The sequence below is a fragment of the Leucoraja erinacea genome, chromosome 31 (genome assembly GCF_028641065.1).
Source record: "Leucoraja erinacea ecotype New England chromosome 31, Leri_hhj_1, whole genome shotgun sequence".
NCBI lineage: Eukaryota > Metazoa > Chordata > Chondrichthyes > Rajiformes > Rajidae > Leucoraja > Leucoraja erinaceus.
The window spans coordinates 4,745,115-4,762,353 of NC_073407.1; the positions used below are offsets into that span (position 1 = coordinate 4,745,115).

A 17,239-nucleotide genomic window follows, 5' to 3' on the forward strand; every position below is an offset into this window, starting at 1 on the left:
TCTACACAGGTCCAATGTTAATCTTCATTTGACCTTCTTTATTTGAAGGAGAGAACGGTAATTAATAAAAAGGAATTATCTTTGCATCTAAGATTACATGCGTCAGAAACACCTCTCAATATAGTGTCCAGCCAAAATGAACCCTAAAGGGCTATATTAAAATAGTATTTCCACCATATCAGTTTCTGCAAAAGTCTAATTTTAAGATCAAACTGTAATTGCTTAAATGTCAAGACAGGCTCCATCGCAGAGTCATATTTGTAAAGATCACATCTATAAGAAGCATTAAAGATAGACACAACAAGCTGGAGTAACTCTGCGGGTCAGGCAGCAGCTCTGGAGAAAAGGAATAGGTGACGTTTCGGGTCGAGACCCTTCGTCAGGGTGAGAGTCAGGGGAGATGGAAACAGATATCGAAGGTACACGGAACAAATGAATGAAAGATATGAAAAAAGCAACGATGGTCAAGAAAAGGAGGAGCCCACAATGGTCCAATGTTGGCTGTGGGGAGGTGATAACGAGTGATAAACAGTGAAACTCAATAGGACGACAGTGAAACTACTAGGCCAACTAAGGCGGGGGAGGGACAGAGAGAGAGAGAGAGAGGATGCAAGGGTTACTTGGTTAGAGAAGTCAATATTCATACCGTTGGGTTGCAAGCTGCCCATACAAAATATGAGGTGCTGTTCCTCCAATTTGCATTTCCAGCACCTGCAGTTACTTCCTACACATATAAGAAGCATTACACAGTCTCACTGCAACATGCAGAAGGGTCTCGACCCGAAACGTCACCCATCCCTTCTCTCCAGAGATGCGGCCCGTCCCGCTGAGTTACTCCAGCATTTTGTGTCTATCTTCCATTCATAAATAATTCCCTGAAGAAGGGACCCGACCCAAAACGTCACCTATCCTTGTTCTCCATTTACTCACTGAGTTACTCCAGCATTTTATGTATTTTTCTGTCAATCAGCAGTTCAATGTTTCCAAATAATTCCATATTGAAAGGCGAAGTGGAGATTTGTATCTCACGATGTCACACAAATGTCCCTCAGTATTTCGTACAGAGCATGACTTCTTAAGTGTGGCACTTCTTTGTAGAAAAACACACCATCTTTCCAGTGACATCTAGGAACAGCAAAATCAAAAGCAGATGGGCGATCTTTAATTGCTACCCCTGAGACATCCAAGGATCTGGTGTCTCTGCTAAAGATTAAGAAAGAACTGCAGATGCTGGAAAAATCAAAGGTAGACAAAAATGCTGGAAAAACTCAGCGGGTGAGGCAGCATCTATGGAGCGAGGGAATAGGTGCTGTTTTAGGCCGAGACAGTCTGAAGAAGAGTCTCGACACGAAACGTCACCTATTCCTTCGCTCCATAGATGCTGCCTCACCCGCTGAGTTTCTCCAGCATTTTTGTCTACCTTTGGTGTCTCTGCTGTAAACTTGCAAAGTGCTGATGAGGCCACATCAGTAGCTACAATGTTTTGAGTACCACATCTTATCAAGGGTGTGCGCAATAAAAACATTCTGCCAGAGGAACTGAATGGATCAAGTCGCAACTGTGGAGGAAATGGACGGAGTATGTTTCAGGTCGAGAAACTTCTTCTGTGAAGAAGGGTCCTGACCCGAAACATCATCCATCTATTTCCTCGACTCCGATGCTGCCTGAGCTACTGAGTTTATGCAGTAGTTTGTTTTTTAGTCATAGTCGAACAGTGCGGAAACGGGCCCTTCAGCCCAACTTGTCCCATCTACAGATCTTTCCAATAACATGGTGTCCAAAGCAGAACACAATACTCTAAATGTGGCCTCACCAACGTCGTATATACGTGCAATATGACCTCCCATCTTCAATACTCAATACTATGACCTACTCAGGTCAATGTTTCAAAAACCTTTTTGACCACCTGTGATGCCACTTTCAAGGACCTGCACTCCTTGGTCCCTCTGCTCTACAACACTCCCCAGAGCCCTACCGTTCACTGTGTAGGTTCTGCCCATGTTGGACTTCACAACATGCAACACCTCACACTTCTCAGTATTCAATTGCACAAACCATTCCACAGCCCACCTGCCCAACCCATCAAGATCCTGCTGCAACTTTCACACACAGGCATCCAGGCAATCACAGGCATTCCACCATCACCCTCTGCTTCCTTTCATGAAGCCAATTTTCAATCCATTCAGCTATCTCTCCTTGGATCCCATTCACGCTAACCTTCCAGAGCAGCCTACCATGCGGAACCGTCGAACGTTTTGCTGAAGTCGGTTCATTCATCATCTACAGCTCAGCTACCATCAACCTTTTTGGTCACATCTTCGAAAAACTCAATCAGACTCACGAGACACCACCACCCATGTACAAGACCATGCTGACTATCCATAATCAGTCCTTGTCCATCTAAATGCATGTGTATCTTATAGATTCTTGAGATTCAAAGCATATGCAGTCCAAAGCTTCGTTTACTTTGTTAGTTTAGAGATAGGGAGTGGAAGAAGACCCCTCGGCCTGATCACCCATAGTTCTATCTTACACACGAGGGACAATTTACAGAGGCTAATTAATCTAAATACCTGCACGGCATTGGGAATGTGGGAGAAAACCACAGTTCCCGGAAAAACCCCGGATGTTCAGTCATTGAGAACGTTTGGTTTGGTAATATCTTGTCTTGCTACGAGAATTAAATGTCATTGGATTGGGCAGGAGACTGGGGCTGAATCATCGTTCATGTTGGATGCTCAGGTGACCAACTATAACTTTATCTTCCTATGTTCATGCTCATAAGTTCTAGGCACAGAATTAGGCCACTTGGTCCATCAAGTCTACTCCGCCATTCAATTGTGGCCGATCTATCTTAACATCTTAACCCCATTCTCCTGCCTTCTCCCCCATAATGGCCGCGGGACAATTGTTATCGCCCGCCGGGGGCTCTGACTTTGACTCTGACATCGGGGGGAGAGGGAAGTGCAGGGGAGAGATACGTTTTTTTTGCCTTCCATCACAGCGAGGTGGAGATGCGCTGTGATGGATGTCTGTGTAAATTGTGTTGTGTCTTGGGTCTTTTTTTTCTTGTACGTATGACTGCAGAAACAACATTTCACTTGAGCCTCTATGAGGTTCAAGTGACAAATAAATTGTATTGTGTATTGTGTATTGTGTATAAACCCCAACATCTTTACTAATCGAATATATCTATCTCTGCCTTAAAAATATCTATTGACATGGCCTCCACAGCCTTCTGTGGCAAAGAATTCCACAGATTCACCACCCACTGACTAAAGAAATTCCTCCTCATCCCCTTCCAAAAAGAACATTCTTGACTTCTGGTCCTAGACTCTCCCACGAATGGAAACATCCTCTCCACATCCACTCTATCCAGGCCTTTCATTATTCGGTATGTTTCAATGTCCTCTCATCCTTCTAAACTCCAGCGAGTACAGGCCCAGTGCCGTCAAACGCTCATCATATGTTAACCCACTCATTCCTGGGATCATTCTCGTAAACCTCCTCTGGACCCTCTTCAGAGCCAGCACATCCTTCACCAGATATGGTGCCCAAAACGGCTCACAATATTCTAAGCTTATGTTAGTAAGGCATTAAACACAGTCTAGGCAGTCAGCCTCGGCATCCCGTGACCTCTGCTAGAGACGCAAGCAAGCCCAAACCCCAATGGGATCGAGTGAAGGGAAGGCCAGATTATCTTTCGCTACAGTTGAGTCCAGCTTGCAGGAAGCACACATACAACCACTGTTAAGGCACCATCTTTAATTAATCTGTGATTCAGGAGTAGATGGATCTCATAGGACATCAAAGTAACGTCTGACTACTGGCATTGAGATTAATGGGATGTTAGGTTGTGTAACAAAAAAAGGCACAGAATGCAGATCAAAGTAAGTAATCTCCTCACAAAATATACCATGAGCCACATTTCATCCGGAACACTGTGCACAGTTCCCACATTACTGAAAGGATAGAGTTCATGTTCATAAGTGTTAGGAGCAGAATTCGACCCATCAAGTCTACTCTGCCATTCAATGATGGCTGATCTATCTTCCCCTCTCAACCCCATTCTCCTGCCTTCTCCCCATAACCCCTGACTCCTGTACTTATCAAGAATCTATCCATCTCTGCCGTAAAAATATTCATTGACTTGACCTCCACAGCCTTCTGTGGCAATGAATTCCACAGATTTACTTCTTTTTGACCAAAGAAATTCCTCCTCATCTCCTTCCTAAAGGAACGTCCTTTTATTCTGAGGCTGTGACCTCTGGTTCTAGACTCTCCCACGAGTTTAGCTGGACATGGCAGAAAGAAGAATTACTAAAAGCTTGAGAAGACTCCAAGACAGAAAACACCTAGGAATAGGTTATCAAGAACGTTGTGTACCGGTGAGAAAAATGTGGGACTTCATGATTGAGCTCTTCAAATGAACCCGGTTCAGTTCAATGGTTCAACGGTGCTTTGACTGTCACGTGTGCAAAGTGCAAACGCACAGTGAAATTATTTTCCTTTAAACAGTCCACTCGAGTATTGCCATACACCAAGCACATCCCCAATTAGCAAATTGTGTAGAAATAATGTTAGTTTTAGTTTAGAGATACAGCGCAGAAAGAGGCCCTTCGGCCAACCGAGTCCGCACCGACCAGCGATCCCTGCACATTAACATGGTGACGCAGCGGTAGAGTTGCTGCCTTACAGCGCTTGCAGCGCTGGAGACCCGGGTTCGATCCTGACTACGGGTGCTGTCTGTGTGGAGTTTGTACGTTCTCCCCGTGGGTTTTCTCTGAGATCTTCGGTTTCCTCCCACAGCCCAAAGATGTACAGGTTTGTAGGTTAATTGACTTGGTGAATGTAAAACTTGGGAGTAGGATCATGTTAATGTGTGGGGATCGCTGGTCGGCGCGGACCCGGTGGGCCGAAAGGGCCTGTTTCTGCAGGTCATGGGGAGAACGTGCAAACTCCGTACAGACAGCACCCGTTGTCGTGATCGAACCCGGGTCTCTGGCGCTGTAAGGCAGCAACTCTACCTCTGCGCCACTAGTTCAATGAATCATTGAACCCACTGCTAATCCCACATGCAAGAGGTGCCATGTTTTGGTGTCATTTTCAAAGTCCAGTCCACGTTCTAGGTATTATGAACAGTGTCCATGCCTGGCAATCCCCAGGCTGCAGCAGGACTCCAGTCATCGCCATCCTTGGACATGCTGATCCACCAGCGAACCCACGACCCTCTCCTCGCCCGCATACAAAAGGCATGTGTAACCTGTCTGAATTGACTAATTGAGCCTGAAGACGGGTCTCGACCCGAAAGGTCACTTATCCATGTCCTCCAGGGATGCTGCCTGACCCGCTGAGTTACTCCAGCACTTTGTATATAATCTGGCACATCTGTTAGGCTTAAACCTTCCAGCTTTTGTTTGTGGTTCCAATTTAGTTCAGAGGTATTCTTCTGGTTATTATCATTTTTGGGCATCTCAGGTGCATAACATCATAGCAAAGATACAGTCGCCAAATAAATCAACCTTTGGTTTCTGTCATTCATTGACATGGCAACAACAGAGATAAAAGCTAAGACACAAGAGACCTCAGGCACCGGATTGATGAGTCAAACACAAAATGCTGGAGGAACTCAGGGATTTGTTTGCAGAGGGAATGGGCTGGCGACGTTTCGGGTCAAAACAACTTCATTAACACGAATCCAAGAGCAGAAACTGTTATCATGGCTTTCATTTCTTTAGAGAACAGCATGGCGTATGAGCACAGCCCCTCAACCCACCGAATCCACACTGACCATCGATCACCCATTCACACCAGTTCCATGTAATCCCACTTACTCATCCCGTTTAGTTTAATTTATGAAGGATCTGCAGATGCTGGTTTAACCCAAAGATAGACACAAAATGCTGGAGTAACTCAGCGGGGCAGGCAGCATCTCTGGAGAGAAGGAATGCATGACGTTTCGGTTCGAGACCCTCAGAGTCTGAAGAAGGGTCTCAATACAAAATCTCACCCATTCCTTCTCTCCAGAGATGCTGCCTGGCCCGCTGAGTTACTCCAGCATCTTGTGTCTCTTTCGTTTAGTTTAGTTTAGTTTAGTTAAAATAAGCAGCATGGAAACAGACCCTTCAGCCCACCGAGTCCACGATGTCCATTGATCACCCGTTCACACGTGTTATCCCGCTTTCAAATCCATTCCCTGCGATTTAGAGAGGCCAATTAACCCCCAAACCCGCACATCTTTGGGATGTGCGAGGAAACTGGAGCACTCGGAAGAAATCCACGCAGTCACAGGAGAACATGCAAACTCCGTACAGAGAGCACCTGAGATCAGGATCGAACCTCAGTCTCAAGAACTGTGAGGCAGCAGCACTTCCAGCTGTGACACTGTGTCGCATCTTAATTTCAGTTAGCGGAGGAAAACCGGTGACTCTGTATACTGTCTGAGTGTAGTGCTGCTCTACACTTGAACTGTATCTGAGAGGCTTCTGAAAGGGTTTCGGCCCGAAACGTCGCCTATTTCCTTCGCTCCATGGATGCTGCCTCACCGGCTGAGTTTCTCCAGCATTTTTGTCTCCCCATCCACTCTATCTGGGCCTTTCATTATTCGGTAGGTTTGAATGAGATTCAACCCTCACCCTTCCAAACCCCAGCGAGTACAGGTCAAGGCCCCCCACTCTTCCTCGCACCACTGCAAAACAGACCGGTGAGATTGATCGGTGATTAAGATGAGCATTCACAACACAAAACAAATGAAGGTTTAAATTCTGCTTAGTTGGCACTTATTGCTGACGCAGAGTGAGAAAAGATAAAATACCATTTTCCAAGTTGGGAGGTATTGGGTCAAGTTTCAGTTTCCAGTTTTAATCAGTACATGGAAAAAAAAGGCCTTATTTCTGAATTCAAGTGGGAATTAAAGGGTGATCCTGAAACAGGACCCACCATCTGCTTAATGTAAAATTAGACAAATATTATTGAAGGCAACTGGCTGAACAGATGGTGCAGATAGATGTGGAGGAAGGAACTGCAGATGCTGGTTTAAACTGAAGATAGACATGGTAGGGAAGCTGGGGTAACTCAGGAGTAACTCAGGAGTAAACAGCTGGCGTAAATCAGCGGGTCAGGCAGCTTCTCTGAAGGAAAGGAATAGGTGAGATCTCAGGTTGAGACCCTTCTTCAGACTCAGAGTCAGGAGAAAGAGGAACGAGAGATATTGACGGTACTTTGGGCAAATGAATGGAGGATATGCAGAAGGCAATGATGATGAAGGAAATGTGGAGCCCACAATGGTCCATTGTTGGTGTCGATACATGGTTTCTGCAAAGTGTTGAGATTTTCTCTTTCCTATTGAGAAATGAGCCTCTGCCAAGCAGGAATGAAGTGAATAGCAAGATGGTTGGCCACCCTTCTCTTACGATGGCAGACAGAATTGGATAGTTAGATAGACACAAAAAGCTGGAGTAACTCAGCGAGACAGGCAGCATTGCTGGAGAGAAGGAATGGGTGCTGTTTCGTGTCGAGACACTTCTTCAGACATCGACCCGAAACGTCACCTATTCTTTCTCCCCAGAGATGCTGACTGTCCCGCTGAGTTACTCCAGCATTTTGTGTCTATCTTCGATTTAAACCAGCACCTGCAGTTCTTTCCTACACATTGGAAAGTTAGAGTCTGATATGATCTGGTATAGAAAAGTGGTTTCAACAAAGTTCTCAGACACAGTCTGTCCGGAATCGCAGGCGAAGTTCAGCGTTAGATGAATCATTACACAGCTTGTAGGCCTCCTGTCAATGCCTCCACAAAGGGTTTAGGCTCATGCAACTGCAAGGAATTAGTAGCAGCCATAACATAAAGCCAGGAGTTCAGTCCACAATCCACACAATCTCACACAATCCATCACTTTGGCTAGTTATACGGAGCTGCACTCCGATTATTGTGAACATTTAGTGTCTCAGTTTAGTTTGGTTTAGTTTAGTTTAAATATGCAGCATGGAGGTCTCCATTTATTGAACATTTGAAAAGGTAAACTGGTTTAACTCATAATCAGGGTTGAAACCTGAGTTTGGGATTGGATGAATAGTTACACTCAACATTCCCCAGATAAATCTCTCTAAATAATCTTGTCATTGGTAGTTTCTCTCTGCGTCTCCTTTTTTTAAAAAATTTTCTCTCTTCTTCTTCTCTTTCCATTACTTTCTCTCATCTCTTTCTCCCTTTATCTTTACTCTGAAAACAAAACTGAAGCTATGTAAGAAATCTGTAATTAAATTGTCGCTTATTATTATTTGTACGTATGCTTCTGAATAAAAATAATTATATAAATAAATAAAAAATATGCAGCATGGAAACAGGCCCACCGTGTCTGCGCCGACCATCGATCACCCGTTCTATGTTGTCCCACTTTCGCATCCACTCCCTGCACACTAGGGGCAATTTACAGAGATCAATTAACCTACAAACCCGCACACCTCTGGAGTGTGGGAGGAAACCGGAGCACACATCAGAAAACCCACGCGGTCACAGGAAGAACATACAAACTCCATACAGACAGCACCTGTAGTCAGGATCGAACCCGGGTCTCTGGCGCTGTAAGGCAGCAACTCTACCGCTGCGCCACTGTGCCGCCCCAAGTCATTGGGTATTTTAAGGTGGAGATTAACAGATTGTTGATTAGTACGGCTGTCAGGGGTTATGAGGAGAAGGCAGGAGAATGGGGTTGAGAGGGAAAGATAGACCAGCCATGATTGAATGGCAGAATAGAAATGATCTAATTCTGCTCCTATCACTTATGGCCACAAACTAAATCCTCAGGACAGGACCAGTTTAAACATAGAGAGAATCCATGCTGGACTAACACGGTGACTGCTACCTCTTTGAACATGGTCTCAAAGTAATATTTACTAGTGAGTGTTCCTTAACCTTCCTTGTGCAAAAGCTGATGAAATAAAAACTAAATGCTGGGTCTATGTAGCACTGGTAGAACGAGAAGCTTTCTTGACCCCAAAGCATTTCCTCTGTTCCACAGTCTGGAGAAGGGCCTCGACCCATTCCTTCTCTCCAGAGATGCTGTCTGTCCTGCTGAGTTACTCCAGCAGTCTGTGCCTCTGCTCCACATCCCACTGCGAGGCAAGTGAACGCTCCCTGTGTTTTTCCTCGCATATCAGTTTTCAGGATTCTGCTTCCAAAAAGCAGGATCTTGGGTCAGCGAGTTGTCTCCAGTTTCTCTGCCGGAATTCGGATAAAGGGATAAAGGGTCCTTACCTCAGCACTGAGGGGCTGGTCAAGAGAGATCCAGGACAGATCGGACACTACCCAGGATTACAAAAGGACCGATCAGAAGTCTGAGATCAGTGGGGAAGATGCTGTGGTAGTGCACACATTCAAGCTTCTGTATCTTGAGTTGCGAATCTGTGGAACCCTCTGCCACAGAAGGCAGTCGAGGCCAATTCACTGGATGTTTTCAAGAGAGAGTTAGATAGAGCACTTAGGGCTAACAGGAATCAAGGGATATGGGGAGAAAGCAGGAACGGGGTACTGATTTGGAATGATCAGCCATGATCATATTGAATGGCGGTGTTGGCTCGAAGGGCCGAATGGCCTACTCCTGCACCTATTTTCAATGTTTCTATCTTCTGCAAGATGGGAGCATGGAGAAGATGGAATAACGGGGGTGGAGAAAGTTTTTGATCATGTTCGCTGCTTTTCCGAAGTATGGATGTAGTCAATAGTTGGGGTGGGGGTCCCGGCCTGTTTGATGGACTGAGCTACAACCACAACTCACTGCGATGAAAACACATCTCAAAACCCCAGTGGTCACCTTCTGCCGCAATGAAACAGGCCCCTGTGTGAAGCCCCTCACGGTGAGCCTGCAGCTTGAGGCGGTGGTCGGGTGACCAGAGGCACTGCCAGGGAGCACTCAGCCCGGGGATGGCATTCAATGCCCGCAGTGCCAGACTTTTACAGATGCAGCACCCCTCCCAAATTGGTTGTTTTAGTTTTCAAGTTACAGCCTGGAAACAGGCCCTTCAGCCCACCGAGTCCACGTTGACCATCGATCACCTGCTCACACTAGTTCTACCTTATCCCACTTTCTCATCCGCTCGCTACACACTAGGGGCCAATTAACCTGAACACCCGCAAGTCTTCAGGATGCGGAAGGAAACCGGAGCACCCGGAGAAAACCCACACGGCAACCAGGAGAACGTGCAAACTCCACACAGACAACACCTGAGGTCAGGGTCGAACCCGGGTCTCTGGCACTGGCAGGCAGCAGCTCTACCCGCTGCGCTGCTGTGCCACCCTGCAATGAAAATGTTCATTTTGATTTGACCATGTTTTGAGGAGATCGTTTGTCAGGGGGAATTATCTCAGAAAGCACACGTCAGAAATACCGCTCAATATAGAGACCGGCCAAAATAAACCCAGAGAGAGTTAGACTTATTCCGAGCTCACAGCGTACATTAAAATAGCACTCCTGCCGTATCACATTCCTCAAAAGTCTGATTTCAAAATCAGACTGCAAGTGCCTATATGTCAAAATGCCCTTCAGCATTAGGGCAGCACGGTGGCTCAGCGGTAGAGTTGCTGCCTTACAGCGCTTACAGCACCGGAGACCTGGGTTCGATCCTGAGTACGGTTGCTGTCTGTACGGAGTTTGTACCTTCTCCCTGTGGCCACGTGGGATTTCTCAGGGATCTTCGGTTTACTCCTACACTCCAAAGATGTACAGGTTTGTAGCCTAATTGGCTTGGTATAAATGTAAATTGCCCCTAGTGTGTGTAGAGTGTCGTTAATGTGCGGGGATCGCTGGTCAGCACAGACTCAGTGGACTGAAGGGCCTGTTTCTATGTTGTATCTCTAAACTAAACTAAACTAAACTAAACTAAAGCAGAGAGATATGTACCACTTTGGGGATTCTTTGGTATGCAGCATTATTATTCTATTCAGATTGGAAGAGAATACAGAAAGGTATTGATCGGGGGTACAGAGACCACGTCATATCTTCAGGATGTCATCTTGTAATGAAGGCACATTAGGGGTGATTTACAGGGGGCCAATTAGACGGCGATTTACAGAGGGCCACGCCATTGGGATCTGGGAGGAACCCAGTGCACCCGGGAAAACCCACACGGTCACAGGGAGAACATGCAAACTCCACACAGACAGCACCTGAGGTCAGGATCGAACCCGGGTCTCTGGCGCTGTGAGGCAATGGCATTCCCAGCTGTGCCACTGTTATTTGCATCTTTATCTTAAAGATGTGGGAGGAAACTGGAGCACACAGAGAAAGCCCACGCAGTCACAGGGAGAACGTGCAAACGCCACACAGACAGTGCCCGAGGATCGAACCAGGCTCTCTGGTATCACGCAAACCAACCTTCCTTCTATTAACTGTTTACACCTCATGCTGCCTTGGCAAGGCCAGCAGCATAATCAAGGACGAGTTGCACCCTGGTCACTCCCTCTTCTCCCCTCTCCCATCAGGCAAAAGGTGTAGAAGTGGGAAAACGCGCACCTCCAGATTCAGGAACAGTTTCTTCCCAGCTGTTATCAGGCAACTGAATCATCCTACCACAACCAGAGAGCAGAGCTGAGCTACTAATCTACCTCATTGGTGACCCTCGGACTATCTTTGATCGGACTTTGCTGGCTTGACCTTGCACTAAACATTATTCCCTTATCATGTATCTACACACTGTAAATGGCACAATTGTAATCATGTATTGTCTTTCTGCTGGCTGGATAGCACGCAACAAAAGCTTTTCACTGTACCTCAGTACATGTGACAATAAACTGAACTGAACTGTGGCTCCACCAGCTGTGCCACTGTGCCACACTCACACCACTGTGCCACACTCACACCACTGTGCCACACTCACACCACTGTGCCACACTCACACTGTGCCACACTCACACCACTGTGCCATGCTCACACTGTGCCACGCTCACACTGTGCCACACTCACACCACTGTGCCACACTCACACTGTGCCACAATCACACCACTGTGCCACACACACACCACTGTGCCCATGCTCATACTGTGCCACACACACCCCACTGTGCCACACACACACCACTGTGCCCACACACACACACCACTGTGCCACACTCACACCACTCTGCCACACTCACACCTCTGTGCCACACACACACCACTGTGCCACACACACACCACTGTGCCACACTCACACCACTGTGCCACACTGTGCCACACTCACACCACTGTGCCACACTCACACCACTGTGCCACACTCACACCACACTCACACCACTGTGCCACACTCACACCACTGTGCCACACTCACACCACTGTGCCACACTCACACCACTGTGCCACACTCACACCACTGTGCCACACCACTGTGCCACACTCACACCACTGTGCCACACTCACACCACTGTGCCACACACACACCACTGTGCCACACTCACACCACTGTGCCACACTCACACCACTGTGCCTCACTCGCACCACTGTGCCATGCTCACACCACTGTGCCACACTCACACCACTGTGCCACGCTCACACCACTGTGCCACACTCACACCACTGTGCCACACTCGCACCACTGTGCCACACTCACACTGTGCCACACTCACACCACTGTGCCACACTCACACCACTGTGGCACACTCACACCACTGTGCCATGCTGCCACACTCACACCACTGTGCCATGCTCACACCACTGTGCCACCCTGTACGTTTAACAGACGTGCAAGATTGGATGACTAGTTTGCAACATACTAAACTACAATCTGTAGTTTTTTTTTTAAGACAGAAACTTTTGTTCCTGTTGCAATTACTGTGCCGCATCAAAGATCAAAATATTGAGAGTACAAAAGAGAACCAAAGGAATAATCGATTAGATGGCTCGCGTCTGGGTTCTGGTACAGTGCCACATATCAACATTATGAGCAGTTTGACTTTTATAGTGGAGTACAAAAACATTTATTGTCTAGTATGGGCTGGAAACTCTCTTGATCTGAAAGGAATTAAGCTGACGTGATCCAAGGGGTTCAAGAGGTTAAAGCTAGTAGTTTTTAAAGCGATCTGGCCTCCAGCTGTTGCGAAGACCCAGGTGGGATCGTCACTCGGGAACCTTCCTGGTGATCAGCATTTATTACATAATAAAAATGATTTTCTGTCTGAAATCCGAGAGGCCCGGCCATTTGTTAATGTCCCAACATCAGTAAACATGTCAGCGAAATAAAAATGAAAATCAAACACAGAGAGGCAGGAGGGTTTGGAGACGTACAAGAAGGCTAACGTCACACTCCCACTTCAATCCGACAAGCCATCCCTCAAATCGTAAACCTTAAATCGAAAGCTCCTGTTAAATGATCCATCGTGTGCAGGGGTGAGTGAAAACAAACCCTGCCAACGATCGCAGTCACCTGCAACCGAGCTCAACGGCAGAAACTCTCTCCCAATTTATGTCACAAGGTGAGCAGATTCATAAACCAGGCAAACACTGCAGGCGCGCTGGTGGGATCAAACAAAGCCACACTCAGGCATCAACAACCCCAGATTAAACCTCCTTGCGCCTTTTTTGTGTGGGGAGTGATCTTTCTCAATCTCCCCCAAGAACCGATGATTCGCATCTGGTGGCGAAAGACATCATTTCAGCAGAGAAAGTCGCGTCATCACACCCGACGTTCGAAAATTCAACCTGACTGTCAGCGATGTACATCAAATACAGCACAATATTATTCCTTCCTCCTCTTCTCCCTGGCGCCCGGAGCTTGGTTTACGCTCCAGCGGCCAGGCTTTGGACTTACCCAAATAGGGGATGCAGGGGACCATTCTCAAGCTGCTGATGAACTCCCGCATTCTCTTGTAGTTGTCTTCTTTCGTCACCAGATAATCCAACTTCTCAAAGGTGGCTTTGTCTTTCCGACTGACCAGCTGCAAGAGGAGGCAAAGCAAACCACATGGTCAGGTGTTTGTCTTAATCTACGGAAGTCAAGAGAAGTGGGGCGGTTGCCACAGCCCAGACACCATTGCTCTCGTCCTGACTGGTCACAGGAGTGGAGTAGTCTCGTCGCTTCGATGGGAGGCCAACATCAAACAAGGTTTTGACCTGGAGGGGCACAAGGTCGCTCCCGAAGGAAAACCAATTATCAGCCACACTCACCAGAACTCATAAGATCATAGACAGTAGACAATAGACAATAGGGGCAGGAGTAGGCCATTCAGCCCTTCGAGCCAGTACCACCATTCAATGTGATCATGGCTGATCATCCCCAATCAGTACCCCATTCCTGCCTTCTCCCCATATACCCTGATTCTGCTAATTATAAGATCATGTGGTAGGAGTAGAATTAGGCCATTTTGCCCATCAAGTCTACTCCACCATTCAATCATGGCTAATCTATCTCCCCCTCCTAACCCCATTCTCCAGCCTTCTCCCCATAATCTCTGATACGCATACTAATCAAGAATCTATCTATCTCTGCCTTAAATATATCCACTGACTTGGCCTCTACAGCCTTCTGTGGCAAAGAATTCCACAGATTCACCACCCTCTGATTAAAGAAATTTCTCCTCATCTCCTTCCTAAAAGAACATCCTTTAATTCTGAGGCTATGACCTCTAGTCCTAGACTTTCCCACTGGTGGAAACATCCTCTTCACATCCACTCTATTCAAGCCTTTCACTATTCTGTACGTTTCAATGAGGTCCCTCCTCATTCATCTGAACTCCAGCGAGTACAGGCCCAGTGCCGTCAAACACTCATCATATATTTGCTTGGATTAGGTGATAGAGGGAGAGGTTGGACAGATGGGTTATTTTCTCTGGAACGTTGGAGGTTTTGGGGAGATCTGATAGACATATATAAATTTATGAGTGGCATCTCTGGAGAAACTCAGCGGGACACGCAGCATCTCTGGAGAGAAGGAACGGGTGAGATTTCAGGTCGAGACCTTTCTTCAGACATCACCCATTCCTTGTCTCCAGGGATGCTGCCTGACCTGCAGTTACTCCAGCATTTTGCATCTATCTTCGATTTAAACCAGCATCTGGAGTTCTTTCCCCACCCTCTCTAGAGGACGTGGATAGCTGACGTTTCGTGACAGGATCCTTCTTCAGACTGATTGTTGGTTGGGAGTTAGTGCATTGGTTTATATTACCTACAACAACCCAGCTGGTAGAGCAGCGGACAGCCTGACCTGAAACGTCACCTATCCTTGTCTTCCAGAGATGCTGCCTGACCAGTTGGTTCCTCCAGCACTTTGTGTTCCATTGTACTCAAGTAAAATGGGACAAGTCTGGATGAATCTTGTTTGGAACAGGGTGTGGTGAAAGTAAGAGAGGCCGCACCTCATCCCCTCCCCCTCCCCCCACCCCCCGCAACATTTATGAGTGGGAGCAACAAAGGTACAGATTCAGAGGTTAATTGGCTGGGTATAAGTCTAAAGTTGTTCCTGGTGGCAGATGTTAGTGTTAATGTGCGGGGATCGCTGTTCGGTGCAGACTCGGTGGGCCGAAGGACCAGTTTCCACGCTGTGTCTCTAAACTAAACAAAACGGTACACTTCCAAATGAGCAAAGTATTAAAGCACCAAAACGCTGCCCCGTATTTTCACTCTCCACCAGAGGTATGTAGTTGAGATGGGGGCCCAGGACCAATGCAGCAGCATTTTATCATTCACAGACAATTATAATTCAGGCTTTCAGCTAGAAATTATTTCCCCAATCACTTTCACCTGGTATTCCAAAAGTGTAACAAGGCTTGGAAGTTAAGGGCTTGTCCCACTTAGGCCATTTTTAGCCGACTGCCAGCGGCTGTCACAGTAGTAGCGGGATGCCGAAAAATCGGCTTCTCTGGACCCACCCAACGGCAATGTCTACGGCAAGCTACCACCTAGTCGACGGCAAGCTACGTTACCCAGCGACACATCTCCTCGTGACTTGGGACGTCCACATATGACCACACCTACGACAACCTACGGCCATACAGGCGACAACCTACATCCACCCACGACAAGATACAGACCCTGTCGGCCACAACTGAAGACAATGGAATTCACCGGTCAGCACCTGGCGACAACCAACGTCACCTGTCGTCATCCTGGCGACAACCTACAACGACCTATGACAACCTACGACAGGAGAAGACAGGCAAACGTCAAGCTCACTGTCGCCGAAAGGTTTTGAACATTTCAAAATCCAGTGGCGACAAGATAAAAGTTACGACACTTGAGGAGACCACTCACAACAACACAGGCGTCACCCCGCGACCATGTGGCGAAGGCCTAATTTCCAGGAAGTGGGACAGGCCCTTGAGTGCAATGTTTTATATTGCTGTAACATCCCAGCTGGTCGAGCTGCTGCCTCACAGTGCCAGGGACCCGGGTTCGATCCTGACCTCGGGTGCTTTCTGTGTGGAGTTTGCACGTTCTCCCTGTGACGGTGTGGGTTTCCTACGGGTGCTCGATTTTCATGAAACATAGAACAGTACAGCACAGGAACAGGCCCTTCGGCCCACAATCTTTATGCTGAGCCTAATGACAAATTCAAATAATCTCATCTGCCTGTACATGACCCATAGCCCTCTATTCCCCCACCCCTTGATGTGCCTATCCAAAAGTCTCTGAAATGCCACTATCATATCTGCCTCCACCACCACCCTTGGTGCATTCTAGTCTCCCACCACTCTCTGTGTAAACAACTTGCCCTGCAAATTTTCATTAAAATTTATTGGACATTTCCACGGTGGGAAAAAGACGAGCAGGTTGGTGAAATTCCCCAAATTGGATGCAGAAGTGGGATAACATAGAATTAGTGTGAACAGGTGATCATTGGTCAAAGCGGACTTGGTGAGCCGAAGAGCCTGATTTTGAATGAATGAATGAATAAGTTTATTGGCCAAGTATTCACATACAAGGGTTTTCATGCTGCATCTCTAAACTAAATTTGATTGAGTGTGATTGGACTGGTGAACTGGTTATATTTTCTTTGGACATTGTTCATGTATAACAATGTCCGTTATTGTTGGATGGTATGTTAACTCCATCTGTTTTATCAAACCTCCGCTGAAGTTCAATGTGGCCTTCCAAGAGCTCCAGTGAGGCATCATGCTCAAACTTCCGTTTTAAAACTAACTCATTTTCTTTTGATATCCAAGGCTTTTGCCACCCTGGGCTTGATTAACATGCATTTATGAGTGTATCTGTTTGTCAATGAGCCCAGTCAACCAATATTTTGTTGGAAAAGTGGACACAAAAGATGACGGTTGT

General features: G+C 46.9%; 1 protein-coding gene across 3 annotated transcripts in view; it reads right to left on the reverse strand.

Annotated features, from left to right (window-relative positions):
* ralgps1 (Ral GEF with PH domain and SH3 binding motif 1) overlaps positions 1-17,239 on the reverse strand; it is a 679,800-nt gene that overhangs the window by 369,493 nt on the left and 293,068 nt on the right. For all 3 annotated transcript variants that reach the window (XM_055659791.1, XM_055659790.1, XM_055659792.1), the window contains one exon: positions 13,779-13,905. In XM_055659791.1, the coding sequence (XP_055515766.1) occupies positions 13,779-13,905 (127 nt within the window). The remainder of the gene's footprint in view (positions 1-13,778; positions 13,906-17,239) is intronic.